General features: G+C 46.3%; 1 protein-coding gene across 11 annotated transcripts in view; it reads left to right on the top strand.

Moving 5' to 3' along the window:
- Positions 1 to 16,102, top strand: part of celf6 (CUGBP Elav-like family member 6) — a gene marked incomplete at both ends in the record, with an annotated part of 277,850 nt that overhangs the window by 172,240 nt on the left and 89,508 nt on the right. For all 11 annotated transcript variants that reach the window (XM_080730449.1, XM_080730447.1, XM_080730443.1 and 8 more), the window contains one exon: positions 9,205 to 9,253. In XM_080730449.1, the coding sequence (XP_080586575.1) occupies positions 9,205 to 9,253 (49 nt within the window). The remainder of the gene's footprint in view (positions 1 to 9,204; positions 9,254 to 16,102) is intronic.

The raw sequence follows: 16,102 nt of genomic DNA, 5'->3' as shown, positions 1-16,102 counted from the left end.
GTCACATTAAAGGACAACTTTGTTTTTTTACAAAACAAAACATATTTTAGATTGTAATTAGAGAAAAGAAAAAAATAGTGTTAGAAATGTTTTCATTTACTTCTTTCTATCGTTTTAGCCAATTTAGCAAGTTTGATTTCAGTGATGGGGCATGCGTTTAAGTGGCTAAATATGTATTTTTAGACACAATAAGCCCCCTATATGCACCACATGGGTTCCTTTCATGGTTAGTGTTGTAAAGAATTTGTCCGCTCATTGTGTCTAAAAAGACATATTTGCCACATGCACGCATGCCCCCAACCACTGAACTCTAACTTGTTAAATTGGCTAAAACGATAGAAAGCAGAAAATGAAAACATTTAACACTTATCTTTTCTTTCCTCTAATTACAATCTAAAATATGAACCCTTGTTGTAAAAAAAAAAAAACTAAAGTTGTCCTTAAAATGTAATACCTACAATTCCAAGTGCTTGTCAGGGTGGGGGTCCCCAGTTCATATATGTTTATTTGGGGGGGTCACAGCCTAAAAAGGTTTGAGAACCCCTGCTCTACGCCAAACATGATACACACAAAAAAGGATGTGCATGGTGCCCCCAGAGACAAAGACAAGGATGTGGTTGATGTGGTTGATGTGGTTGGGTTGTGGGTGTGAATGTTTAGTATTGGTCATGGCTCCACATGCGGGGCAGGCAGATCATTCCTCATGTGTTTAGAGTGGACCTTCAGACACGGCATGGCGGCCGGTGGCATTCACATCACAGGCCTGCTTCAGGGCCAGCGCTGTCCTCGTCCCACTCGGCCCTGCGCTGCCATCAATCACACACACGCACACACACACATACATACACGCACACACACGCACACACGCACGCTACGCACGCATGCACGCGCGCGCGCACGCACGCACACGCATGCATGTTTGTGTTACTGTACTTGTGAGGACATCAACACTTTGGGACAAACAATTTCATCAATGCCATTTTAAAACCATTTGGGGACATTTCCACGGTAAATCTGAAGCCGAAAAATAACCAATCTACAAGACCACAATGTGCTTGAATGTTGTCTATTTTTGGGTGCAAGACACTGGTGCACAACTCTATCTGGGATCCATAACTTCTAAGTGTCTAATCCTAAACCTACAGCTACAACCTGAATCTTTTTTTAATAGTGAACATAACTCTAAAAAAAACATTTTCTACTATACTTCTGGTCCTCACATGTATAGTAACACACACACATGCGCACACGGCACACACACACACACACGCACACGCACACGCACACACGGCACATACGCACACATACGCACGTGTGCTCACACAAACAGACTTGTGTGTGCGCAGACTGGTTGCTGTAAAATGTAAACAGGCTTCTCTCTTCCACGCTGTTGGTTTTCCAGCCCTCCGTGACTCCGGCTAAGTTTGATTCATCATAACAGAATGAAGAATATAGATCAGCCCCCGGAGATTAAAAAAAAACAGAAGAAGCAGGAGGAGGGGGAGAAAAAAAAACATATAGACCAAAGGAAAATAGAGCATGAGGGAGGAGGAAAACAGAGCGCAAAGGAGTGAGAGCATGATGAGAGAGAGAGAGAGAGAGAGAGAGAGAGAGAGAGAGAGAGAGAGAGAGAGAGAGAGAGAGACAGTGAGAGAGAGAGAGAGAGAGAAGAGGATAGTGTGGGGAGGGTGAAAGGCATAGAGTGAGGGAGAGGTACACAAGGAGAAAGAGAGCAAAATAGAGGGAGATAGGGGTAAGGGAAGGACAGAAGACAGAGGAGAGAGAGAGAGAGAGAGAGAGAGAGAGAGAGAGAGAGAGAGATGGCCTCTCCGGCTTGCAGCAGCACACAGGCACAGAGCTGTGAGTTCCCGGGCAAGACAGCATGAGCTGCCTATTTGTCAGCATTGATCAACCCTTAAGGGGCTGTGGTGGGAAGCATATTGGTTTTGGAGGCCAAGGGGGCAGGGAGAGACAAAGATAAAGCAAGCCAAGGCAAGGGAAGGAGAGGGATGCATGCGTGTGTGTGTGTGTGTATGTGTGTGTGTGTGTGTGTGTGTGTGTGTGTGTGTGTGCGCTGTGCGTGCATGCGTGCGTGCGTGCGTGCGTGCGTGCGTGCGTGCGTTGCGGTGAACTCTTTTCCAGCCTATAGCTGCAGCGGCCTCACGTGCATCATGGATGAGAGCGCCTGTAGTCTTCCTCTGGTGTGTGCAGTTCATTTGGTGCAGGCAGGCAGGCCGACGGGTGGAGGAGCGTGTGTCATTTATCTTCCAGGGTCTCTGGAGGCCCTCTATACTGTACCGTGTTATCTTACCTCTGCCACCAGCGCTAGCACTGGGACGCCCTGGCTCCTTTAGATAGACAGAATGACACTTGTCTTCCCTCCTGTGCACGCGCACGTACGTGAGTGTGTGTGTGTGTGTGTGTGTGTGTGTGTGTGTGCGCCGCGGTGCGAATGTCTGTCTGCGCGTGTAGGTCCTGGCCCCAGGGGCAGAGCAGCCTGCCTCCTCACCCAACCTCTGATGAATTCATATAATTAACTCTGCCTTGATCTGCCGGCTAATCCTGCACTCAGTAATAAGGGATTAAAATGTCACCTAAGCCACCTGCTGTTATTGAGCCCCAAGACTCTTTTTGCGCGTGCCTGTGTGTGTGTGTGTGCGCACGTCACACACGGACGCACACAGCGCACAAGTGCTGCTATAACATGTCTCGTCTCCCTTGTGCTCAGAGTGTGCACGCGGAGAGGGGATGAGAGGGATAAAGGGTAAAGTGAATTTGAAGAGTTTGCGCAGCGAGTGTGCGTGCGGAGAAAGACACTTTCATCTGTGTGTAGTGAAATGATGTGTTTGTGATTTTAAAGTGCCTGCTGAGTCACTATTGCCCTCGGTTACGTGGTTGCTGTCAGGCAGAAAGAGATATGTCCAAAACTTTTTCAGCGAATTGTAAAAACTAGAAAATGAAATAAAAACTTCTGTTCTTCTTTTTAAAATCTGCATCGCATGCACCCGACGCGACATGTTTGCGAGCTTGTAGATTCCTGAATTTTACATAGTTTGAAATTTGTAGATATATACATTTTAAAAAGATGAAATACCGGTATGGACACACACACACAATGCACAGGACTGACATGAAGCTCGGCAGAGGTCGCTCCAGACTCTCAGCTCTGAAAATTCATGGTCACACTCGATAAAAGAGGACAGGAAATTGGGACATGCTGGAAGGTGGATGTTGAGAAAATGCTGCTATGGCCAATGGTGTACATTTCTCATGTACTGTACTTTGTACTTTGTCATGGCACTTTTACTTTACTTTACACTTCTACTCTACTCATAGGCAAATATTGTAGTTTTTTTTCCACTATATTTATTTGACAGCATTAGTTACTTATTGATTTGATCAAATTATAATCAATTCTTCTTTTCTTTTCTCCCCCCTTTTTTTAAATTGCCAGACTATAAGGTTGTAACTTTAGCTTGTACAGTACATCGGCTAATTTTGAAATAGTCAGGGATAGGGCTTAGGTTATAGTCCAGTAACATGATTTTGAAACATGAAATTGGCATTCTGCATTGTACTATTAGTATTGACTAACTATTTTCTTTTTTACGCTAATACTAGCTAGTACTTTGACCTTAGTAAGATTTTGAATGCAGGATTTGCTACACTGCGGTATTGGTACTTTGGACCTTTTAAGTCCAAAGTCTGAGTGCTTCCAGCCATGGCTCTGACCTCACTGGTCCAATAAAGAACAAACAGGAGGAGGATTTGGAAGAAGAAAGCAGTGCCAATTGGTTTGGCTACCAGCCTGCCTGCTTTCTGACCTCCACCACTTGGTTGCCTGGCAACCTCCAAGTTACAGTCTGGGCCGGTCTAATGACTCCTGTTGCTGCGGCGACTCAGAAGCTACTGATGGAGCGTCTTCCTGGCCAATCGTTGCCATTTAAGACCTGTAGACTGACTGATCACTGCATGGGGACCAGGGGACCTCAGACGACCTTAACTGCCTTCTGTGAGGCGTCTTATTACCCACGCATGCAGAGTAATAAACACAAGCACGCATGCACATACTGTACATGTACAGTATGTAATGCTGCTCTCTGCAATGTCTGCATGGTAGACCATCAGCATTATCTGACTGCTAAATATCCCCCTTTTCATACATAAAAAACCTAATATTTAAAAATAATACATAAAAGTATTTCATTTCTCTCTTAGCTTCAGTCAGCTGTCACTAGAAACAACAAGCTCCAATGTCTAGTTAGTTTGATTATTCCATTTGACAGGCATAAAGCACAATAAATATTGCATTTGAAATAGCTCTAAGCGAGTTTACATAGCTGTTTACGGTATGTCCCTGAGCAGGAGCCGTCGGCGTAATTCAGAGCATAAAATCTGAATCGATGACACATCATTTCAAACGATGTAAACATAATCACAGAAAATCTTCACACAGTATACATTTGAGGAGGGGAAAAACAACTATACTGTGCATAATTCGGAGCAACATGGTTTAAAAAAGTGTAAAGGTAATCATAGTAAGATTTCACACAGGGGTGTCGCACCAAATCATGAGCCCTGGGTACAAGGATTCACTCACATTTTGTGCTTTAACTAATTGAAAAATAGCAGCTATACAAGCTTACTGAAAACCTTCTAAGGTTTTTTGAAAAAACCTATGTCAGTGGTGCTCAAACCTTTTCATGTGAAGGACCCTCAAAATGATATGTATTTGGCCACTGACCCCCATCTCAAAATATTTAGTTCCAGGGACCCCCCCAGAAGCAGAATTTGAGTTACAAATGTTCGCTTAAAAAATACATATATTCAAAGATTTGCACACATTTTCACGACTTTTCAAAAATAGCAGATCTACAAGCTCGCAGCGCGGCACTCGGTGCCGCGCTGTGAGCTTGTATAGCTGCTATTTTTCAATAGCTAAAGTATAACATAATTAAGGCCCCTCCACCTTGGGCCCTAGTAACTCAGTCCCACGTCCCCCCCCCCCCCCCCCCCACCTTGTGACGCCCCTGCAGCTCATCTCTCTCTGCCCACCACCAGATGAGATAATAGCTGTAGCCCTAACATCTGGACTTCCACTTCCCCCAGAGAAGAACCATGGTCTTCCTCTGCCTTCATCTTCATCTTCCTGCTGTTGTAAAACAACAATTAGTAATCTTTGCTTGGCCCAGTTGGAAAGGGTGTCAGATTGTGGCACCAAAAGCAAAACTGTTACATTTTTTTTGCAGGGGTTGTTTTGGAAGAAGATGAAAGAGAAAAAAGTTTGTGCAGCAACTGGCAAATAGTTGCTCGTTTTTTATTTAAAAATGAAAAACATGGCGAGGCCTGCTGGCCTACCGGTCCAGACACATACCACATAGGCTCAGTGAAGCCTGACAGCGTGTCGCTGGTTCGAGTCCCGATCCAGACTACCTTTGCTGCGTGTCACTCCCCATCTCTCTCCCCGTTTCCTGTCAGTCCACTGTCCTATCAATAAAGGCATAAAAGCCCAAAAACATATCTTTAAAAAAAAGGAAAAACGTGGACAGAATGTAATCAATCTGCCCAAAATAGTGAAGCTATAGGGTTAACGTGGTTAACGTTACATTGTCATTGAAATAGTTAAATTGGGATATTATTAAACATAATATCAGTCTATATCCCAAAAGAAATGTGTGTTTTTAATTCAGTCTAACAAGAACCAGGGACAAAATATATCCCCGCCCACCATGAAAAAAAAAGAGAAAAGATTGACCAGAGGGGAAGAAATGAAAAGCAGGGACATGGACTCCCCCCCCCCCCCCCCCCCCCTCCTCCCCCAATCAGTTTGAACCTTGCATTTTAGGCATTTGTGACAGCTGTATCCAGACATTGCGATGGGCCAGTGTGGCGCAGGTGTCTGACTCAAGGACACTTTGTCAGAGCACGCACGGCACAGCACAGCACAGCACACACTGGGCAGACTGCACGGACTGAACCTGTGACCCTCATGCACAGAGTGGAGTGGAAATGGTCTGGCCGTTTCTTCTGTGTGTCTGTTAGCGCCAACGCGCTGCCAAAGTCATATGCTATCTCTGACAAGAGCCTCGGGACGAGGCAATAATAGATGATGTATATTTACTTCATTGCCACAAAGTGTTTACATGTCAGTTAGCGTTAATATCAGGGTGGACATCTCTCTCTATCTCTTTCACTCCCTCCCTCTCTCTCTCTCTCTTTCTGTGTGTGTGTGTGTGTGTGTGTGTGTGTGCGTGCGTGCGTGCGTGCGTGCGTGCGTGCGTGCGTGCGTGCGTGCGTGCGTGCGTGCGTGCGTGCGTGCGTGTGATTGTGCGCGTGCCGTGTGTGTCTGTGCGTGTGTACATTTTGGTATAGGCGTGTCTGTATATCGTCACTGTCGGGCAGAAACCTCGTATCTCCAAGTTTCAAATTTGTAATTTTTTCCGCAAAGTAAAGCCCTGCTTCACCATACAAGTCCGTTGCACAAAAGTAGTGAAAACAGCAGATCTACAAGCACACAACGCCTGTAGATCGTCTGTTTTCACGAGTTTAAATCATTTTTTAAAATGATAAATACAAAAAAAATGCTTTGGACATACAAGGTTTCCACCCGACAATGACGATATCTATCTGTGTGTGTGCGTACACAGTCGCACACACGTGTAGATGGTTATTTGCACATCTGCGTGTCAGTATATCTCTGTGTCTGTTTACTTTGTGTGTGTGTGTGTGTGTGTGTGTGTGTGTGTGTGTGTGTGTGTGTGTGTGTGTGTGTGTGTGTGTGTGTGTGTGTGTGTGTGTGCGTGCGTGCGTGTGGGTGCGTGTGCGTGTGCGTGTGCGTGCGCGTAGAAGACTATACTGTAGCCCGCCTGCCTCTGTGTGTTTGTGTGCCTCTCCTTTCCAAGCTTTGATCCGATGTCACAACATATTGCCACTTGTGTACATTCCATCCCGGGGAGGTGTCACCGAGTATACACATTGTCCCCGCACGCCCACCACCAGTCCCCGCATCCATATTTGGCCACTGTCCGTGCTCCTGTCAACTGCTGTCAAGTGCTGTATCGCCGGCGGGGGCCCCCTCTTTCACCCGGCCGCGTGGCCCCTGGTTGACTGATCCGAGTGGGCAGCGCTCTGTGCCATCCACCCGCCCGCTCACACATCGGTGGTGTCCTCGTGGCCTAGTTGGAGAGAGAGAGATAGCTTCCCCACTGGCCGCGGAAGGTGATAGTGAAAGGGTAGTGAGAGACAATGATGCCAGTGCAACGTGCGTGGGCAACCTACAGTAGCTAGCACTTTTCACGAAGGGGAAACAACGACAAGAAAAAGATATATTGTTGTGTGGAATTCTTATGTTAACCGCTTTCAACCTGGTGTCCCTATTTTTGGGCATGTCATTATAGATTATTTTGTTCTGCATTTCTGCTTTATTTGGGCAGTGACAGTGGCAGAGATACAGGAGAGGCGGACAGAAAGCAGGGGAATGAATGACACACAGCTAACAGTCCCGTCCAGCCTCAGTTATACTTAGTTGCGTGCCAGTGTTGTGCCCAGTAAATAGCAGATCTACAAACTTGTTTATCTGCTATTTACTGCATGCAACACCAGCATGCAACTAAGTATAAATCATGCTTAAAGGAGCGAGAAACCCCGCCTCTTTATTTGTTTTATCAGAATTCAGTATATGAAAAGAAATATAAAATGTAGTGTTTTCTAAAATGTAGGAGTGGTTATCTGCAGTTGTATATATACAACAAACATCAATATTAATTAGATAAGCCACCTCACGCCCAACTAATGGTACGCAGTGAGCAAATATGTAATGAGTGGCGCCAAATATTTCCCTGAGCTCCCTATCACAAGTGACTCATTGATTTAAGCGGAGACACATAGGAAGGCATCTTGTGCCCATGTGGAATGCACCCTAACCATTAAAGGCTGCAGGGTCACCACAGACGTGTCATTATACGACGAAAAATGACCAAGTTAAAAAAGAAGAAAAAGTCAACAAATAAAAAGCTTGAAGGACATCTATTTTTGCTACATCAAAGCTGCTACATTTGTTGTACATCAAAGTATAAGTGGTTTCCTCCGTGGAGGGTGAAGCAGAAGGAACCAAAGTTTCTTTGTGACCAAGATACAGAAAGGAGCTGGGAGAGTATTTTTTTCTTCTTTTTTTTTGATTCATGGCAGGCAGTTTCTAAAAAAAGGATTTTCTTTTCTTTTTTATGTACACTTGCTGATGCTTTGCTTTCACCTCGGTCTGAAATGGATGTTCAGAGGTTGTTTATCGATCGGCTACTGTTAACCTTTCGCCAGCCAGCTTTCACGGCCAACACTTGTCTCTGTGGCTTTCAATAGGCTGGCAGACTGGAGGAGGCCGGGGCAGGGCTGGGCAGGGCGGGGGAGGGGAGAGGAGGGGAGGGGGAGGTGGGAGATGTCTTGGCCGGCCGTGCCGGCGGCATATTGGTCACGACTCTTAAAAGGGTTTGTTGGGTAATGGGGGACGGGGGACAGGGTGGTGGGGGTGGTGGTGGTGGAGAGTGGCGCATGGAGGTGCGGAAGGAGGGACGGACGGGGCGGAGGGAAGTGAGACAGATAAAGAGGGGAGAGTGTAACGGGGTCAGGGATGAGGCAGGACATAGTGCTGGTGACAGGGGGCCGGGAGTCTGGAGCCCAGGAGCCTGGGAGCCAGCAGCCTGGAGAGAGAGAGAGAGAGAGGAGGTCTGGCCAGGGTGGACCTCTCCCCGCGGGGGCTGGGGAGTGGCTGATGTAATGGCATTAATCTCTCCGTTGCCATCTGACACCCCAGTGTGGCTCCGTCATTGGAAAGTGCTAATTCTGCTGAACTGTGAGGGGAATTCAGAGCGTCCCCGGGGGCGGTGCCACTGGATTAATTAAACGCTCTGGCGTCGTACGGATTCATCTCTTTACCGCCGGGATCGCTAGCGTCGCCTTTTCTGTTGTTGTTGTTGTTGTTGTTGTTTATTTCACCTGCAGAGTGGGACACACTGAGCATGTGAACTCCACAGGCGGTGTCCCCCCCCCCCCCCCACACACACACACTCGCCTCCCCGAACCCTAGCTTGTCTGCGGTTGTCCCTTTCTGTCCATGCTAACCTGGGATTTCCTCTCTCTCTCTCTCTCTCTCTCTCTCTCTCTCTCTCTCTCTCTCTCTCTCTCTCTCTCTCTCTCTCTCTCTGTGTCCAGATGAACCGGCCCATCCAGGTGAAGCCAGCCGACAGCGAAGGACGAGGAGGTAATTAACCTTCTCCTGGTCCCACTCTCTCTCTCACTCACACACACACACGCACGCATGCACGCACGCACGCACGCACACACACACACACACACACACACACACACACACACACACACACACACACACACACACACACACACACACATGCCCCACGCACACACACACACACAGACTCATATGCACCCATTCACTTAGAATACATTACAAACGCACACATACCATACATGGACAAAATTCACATTCACATAATTTAACACTCATCTATCTCACAGTATGGTCACACACTGCGCCCAGACATATACACACAGTGTGTGCACGTGTGTGTGTGTGTGTGTGTGTGTGTGTGTGTGCGCGCGCACGCAAACGCGCACGCACACACGCACGCACGCACGCACACACACACACCTCCACACCTCCACAGCTCTTAACTTGCTTCTCTCAGTGGAGTCACAGAGAGACAGTAGAGTAGGTTTAATATAGGTCACTTGTTTCTATTGACTCCCCATCTGTGACAGCACAGGGCCTGTCACTGAGACTCCTTCAAAGATGAGACACACAGACATACAGAGAGAGAGAGAGAGAGAGAGAGAGAGAGAGAGAGAGAGAGATGCCAGAAATACAGCAACAGATGGAGCTATGGAGGAGGAGGGAACAAGGGAGGAGAAATGAAAGAGTAGGAGGTAAGAGAGAGACATGGAGAGACTGATACATGCTGTCAACGTGATGGAGCAGAGGTATGGAGAGAGAGAGAGAGAGAGAGAGAGAGAGAGAGAGGAACAGTAGCCTACATTAGACAGACACACACACGCACTGTTTCCACACAAGCTAAAAAAAAAAGCAAAAAACAATAGTTAATACTCAAACAGGCAGGCACACACACACACACACACACACACACACACACACACACACACACACACACACACACACACACACACACACACACACACACACACACACACACACACACACACACACACACACACACACACACACACACACACAAACTGCCTGTAATTAAGGTATAATTACAGACAGCTTTTGAACTGGGGTTCATGGACAGATACTTTTGTTCAAGGAATTTAAACAAATCACATGCAAATTGAAACCGCTATTTGTTTAATCTGCAAATGACTCCTCAGCAAATTAGGGGCAAAAAACTGAAGCAGCAAAACAATTCTACTGCTAAATGTATAGTGTAAGATACTGTACTCTCTGAATGTTTTAAATATCATACAAAGTCCCTACAAGTTCCTACCGTACCGCAATTTCTAAGTCCTTATAGAGTTCTCTGGAAAACGTCCCATTTGTATTACATTTAACATTTTCTTTGTTTTACAAATAACATTGCGTTATATGTTACAGCACCTGTAAACCTCTAAACATGTAGCCCATGTGGGAACCACATGGGCCAGCCCACATCCATCCCATGCCCAGTTAGCCAACATGTAGCCCATGCAGAAACCATGTGGGCCAGCCCACGTCCATCCCAAGCCTAGTTAGCCCACATGTAGCCCATGCGGGAACCAAGTGGGCCAGCCCACTTCCAACCCATGCCCAGTTAGCCCACATGTAGCCCATGTGGGACCCTCGTAATTTGCCCAGTTCAAGCCCATGCCCACGTGGTACCCAAGTAGCCCACCATGTACCCATATGGGACCGATGTGGGAGTGCTGGCTGAGATTGGTGTTCCTTTTTCCGACTTGTACTGTAACACACATACAGCAACATCTAAAATGACACAGACGTTGTCCCGGATTGAAATGTATAAAGACTTACAGAATAGGTTAAACAGGTCTAAATGGTTAATAATGGAAGTTCACTTAGTCAAAGGGTTACTGTCACTTTAAGAATCATCTTAAAAAACAAGTTAATATTTTTATGATGTCATTGTGGGGATGCGCAATTATAAGCCAATCAAATTAATTGTCTGTTACTGTACTAGTCAGCTGTTGTTGGGGGGCGAGGGGGAGATTACACTGTGACATGAGCTTCAGACTGTTTCAGACCGTTTTCAGAATAGCTCATGTCACAGTGTAATCTGCCCCTCAACCCCTTTAGGTGACAGTACCCCTTTAAAGGTGGACTGTGTGATATGCCGCCCCTACCGACAAAACACTGAGTTTCAAAACAAGCCAGCCTCCCCACCCTCTTCCTGTGCAATATCTCCCACTGTCTCTCCATTATTTTCTGATTCACTTTAGAGACCGGATTCGGACGTGCTTTAGATTGGAAGACTTTGATTGATTGATTGATTGATTGATTGATTGATTGATTGATTGATTGATCGATTGCCTGACTCACTGACTGTCTGACTGACTGACTGACTGACTGATTTATTGACAAAATGCACATGTGTAAAAACAATGCAGTATTTGTCTGTCAAATGGATAAATCACAGCAAAGCTAGGAAGCTTATTACCATTGTGGTCCTTTGAGTGTAGCAGCATGTGCATATAGAGGTGTGTAATGTTAGGCCTCGGAAGCATCAAACCTGAGCCCTAAGCACCTCATATTATCTATATTATCCTTATCCTTTGCTAAATTAGTATAGTTTCCATATGTTTTTTCTGTGTAATACAGTTTCATGCATATGCAATTGATATGTATGATATTTGAGGATTTGCGGCGAAATACCACTTGTCATAGGTGATATTTGTCAGCAAAATGGTAAAAATATGTTTTCACATATTACAAGTTGGCACATTGTGAGCTTGGTGGTCAGTTAATTTTAGCTATACTTTGTACAGCAATGTTGACCTGGGACCCCTCAGGGTTCTACACTTTTACCCCTCTACAATAAAGCACATGGGATAGCAGACCTAAAAGCTAAATTGACCCTTGCAATTGTACCAAATGGAACCAAATGGGTTATGTAAGGCTCCATTTGGTTCTTATTGTGATCATATCATAATACCCAATTACTGAATGTCAAGTCTCTAGGTTTCCTTCAGAACACTCTGATTTACTATGACACTATGGCACATTTAGTCCACTAGTAGTGGTTCTCAAATGTTTTATTTGCAAGGACTCCCTTAACTATGAGAGTGTGCAAATGTTTTGAAGGAGTGTACAATAGTTTTGACATGACCAGAATAGGGGACCCTAGGGTTCTTGTGGTTAAAGTGGCCAACAACAGAGTCTGCGCTTGCTGCACTTGCAGAGACCCATCCTCCCCCCCCCCCCCCCCCCGGGCTGTATAGTCTGAATGACAGCGTGATTGACTAGATCATTCCAAAGCCATTTGTGACTAACATCATTGGGGCTAATGCAGATTAAGCCAGTTAGAGATTTACATGGGCAGAATAAGATCTAATTGGAAGCAGTCTGTGTCTACATGGTGCCTGTATTTCAGCAGGGGTGATTTACATCGAGCCGGGGCCTCAGTTAAGGCCTGGGCTGCTTAGGCTGATTTACGCTGGTCAAAGTGTGAATGAGACAGCAATTCTCACTGCTCTCGCAGACACACACGCACGGGTTCTGTCAAACACGCACACAAGTGCATGCATACACACACACACACACACACACACACACACACACACACACACACACACACACACACACACACACACACACACACACACACACACACACACACACACACACACACACACACACACACACACACTAACGCACACCCACATACACACAAACACACGCACACTCACACACAAACCTACATGTGCAGACACATACACGCACAATCACATTTAGATTTTATTTTCTGCCACAGTGTCACTTTAATTAACGGCCATCGGAAAACGGGCAAAGTCTGACCGACAAGGCCTGGGCGTGAGCCAGTCTGCATTTCTCGCGGAGATAAATTGGATCCCGGGGCTTAAGAGTCCAGGATGGATGGGCCCCGATATCAATTACTACTCTTTCTTTCTTTAGAGGGGGTGAAAGGGACAGGAACAGACGGTGTGAATGAAATACTGAGGACAGTTTTTTTCTTTTAGTTTTTTTTTGGAGGGCCCGGCTACCAGTGGTGTAAAGTAACTAAGTACATTTACTTAAGTACAGTTTTGAGGTGTTTGTACTTTACTTGAGTATTTCCAATTTCCAATACTTTTACTTCTACTACACTACATCTCCGATCCAAATTTTGTACTTTTACTCCTATATTTATTTGAAAACTTTAGTACCTACCTTGCAGATATACATTATAATAATATAAAACACACATAAACCACTTTAACCCTATTTTATTCCTTGGCTATTTGAAAATAGCCAATCTACAAGCTCACAACGTGTTGCGAGCTTGTAGATCTGCTATTTTCAAAACATTTTGTACTTTTACTTTTGGTACTTTAAGTTCTTTTTGATGCCAATACTTTCATACTCCGGAATTCTGGACTTTTACTTGTAACAGTGTACATCTACATTACAGTATTGATACTTTTACTTAAGTAAAGCATGTGAGTACTTTTCCCACCACTGCCGGCTACTGCTTGGGCGAAAAACCTGCCAGAGTTACTTCCTTATAGGGGAGGACACGGCGGGACGCGGCGGCGTGCAGAATGAAATAAGAGCGGAGTGGACAGGCCCCAACAGAGATATTGAGCGTTAATGGCAACAGGAAGTCAGCAGACAGGGCAAGGAAGTAAACCACAGCCATGGCTTGACAATGAAATGAGATTTACTATGACGGGCTTGTGGTTAAAGGGAAACGGACAGCCCTGGCTGGGTCTGACTGAAGGAGGGGGAGGAGGGGGGGGGGGGATTAATCTCCAGTGGGAGCAGAGGAGAGGGCCAGGGGCCAACCAGGTACGCCGTTCCCAGCGGGGCCCTCCCCGCCTGCCGCGTAGCTCTGCGGCAACCGTGGAAGGGGGAGACATTTGGCACCTTCCGGAATGGAGTCACATTTATCACGTCCGAGACATCGGCAATTATCTGTCAGGGGGAAGTTGCGACAGGGGTCTCGATTAGGTGCCTCCGCAGGCATTAGAAGCCATTAGCCGGGGTATAGAGGCCCCCCCCGGTTAAGCGTGCCCCCCTTCCCCCCCCCCCCCCCCCCCCCCCCCCTCAGAGATGTCTCCCCCCTCTCTCTCTCTCCAGGGGGAAAAGGGGTGTCAGGAGCAGTTGGTAGTAAAACCCGGAGCTCAGGAAATTACCGTGCTGGTGGCGGTGGTGGTGTTCGTGGTGGTGGGGAGTGGGGGGGGGGGGAGACGGTCGGGGGACATAATCCTATAGCCGCTATAGCGCTATATTGGATCACAGAGATAATTCTCTGGCTGTCTATTAGAATGACTCATGTCTTACTTTATACACCTCCCCCCCACCCCCCTTCCCCTTCCCCTTCCTCCTTCTCCCCACCAGCTCTCTTGGATTATCACAGAGAATGGACGATGAGAGAGAGAGAGCAAGGGAGGGAGAGAGAGAGAGAGAGAGAGAGAGAGAGAGAGAGAGAGAGAGAGAGAGCTTCTCTGCCTTTAAATCTATTTCTGTTCTGTGAGTCAGCCAGCCACCCCCGACCTCCTTCTCCTCCTCCTCCCCAGGCACGTGCACACATAGACATGAAAAGGGGCTTGAGCCCCTGAATGCAGTTTTCACTATGGTGAAAGAAATGCAAATGTCCTCTTTCCATGCCGTGCCTGAAGGCAGCATTCAAGAGAATTGCCTCGTCCAAACTCTCCTGAACTTGAATGCAGCATCTTATGTTGAAAGAATTGTCCTCTCTGTGTAGAAATCCAAGCTGTTATGCCACATCTCCAGTATTGAACTGATTATGTTCAGTTTAGTGTGGTATCAAGTATTGAAAATAGCCGACCTCTAAGCTCACAACGCGTAACAATGCGGTGTCGCGTTGCGACACGTTGTGAGCTTGGAGGTCTGCTATTTTCAATATTTTTTACCATTGGGCCCTTTTAGAAATGTCAGCCCCTGCCTCTCTAACATTCTCTGCACGTCCCTGCTCCTCCCCCTCAAATTTCACATTTATCAGATGTGCACAGCAGCACCCACCGCCTCACCATGCCCCCCCCCCCCCCATTCCCCCCTACCCCCCCTCCCACCAATCCCAGCGACGAGCCTTGCTTCACAATTGGGAGAAATGGAGAGACAATGGGAGCGCACGGGCCGCTGCTCTGCTCACTTCACTTGATGTGGACCTCACTTGAATAGAGAGTGTCTCATATCTACACTCGAAACCCAAGCAATTTGCCTCAAATCCAAACGGTGCTGTGTGTGTGTGTGTGTGTGTGTGTGTGTGTGTGTGTGTGTGTGTGTGTGTGTGTGTGTGTGTGTGTGTGTGTGTGTGTGTGTGTGTCTGTGTGTGTGTGTCTGTGTGTGTGTGTCTGTGTGTGTGTGTGTGTACGCACGTGTGGGGATCTCTCCCCCTCTCTCCCCCTCTCCCAGTTTCTCTCTGTCTCTCTCGTCATCCTTTGCAAGAAGAGGGTGAGATGAAGCGAATGATAGAGAGGGAGAGAAAGGGAGAGGAGAGAGAGACGGCGGAGCGGACAGTGGTGGAAAAACTACTGAATTTCTTTACTTGAGTAAAGTATCAATACTGCAATGTAGAAGTACTCTGTTACAAGCAAAAGTCTATAATTCAAAATGTACTTGAGTAAAAGTACGAAAGTGTTGGCATCAAAATGTATTTAAAGTACCAAAAGTAAAAGTACAATATGTCTACAAGCTCTTGTGAGCTTGTAGATCTGCTATTTTCAAATTGCCAAGGTATAAAATAGGGCTACTGTGGTTTATGTATGTTTTATAATATCATAATTTATATCTACAAAGTAGCTATAGTAACTAAAGTTTTCAAATAAATGTAGTGGAGTAAAAGTACAATATTTGGATCTGAGATGTAGTGGAGCAGAAGTAAAATATTGGAAATTGGAA

The sequence above is a fragment of the Nannobrachium achirus genome (assembly GCF_963921795.1).
Source record: "Nannobrachium achirus genome assembly, chromosome: 7".
Lineage (NCBI taxonomy): Eukaryota > Metazoa > Chordata > Actinopteri > Myctophiformes > Myctophidae > Nannobrachium > Nannobrachium achirus.
Note: the sequence above shows the minus strand (reverse complement) of the source record. Positions and strands in the feature narration are given on the sequence as shown.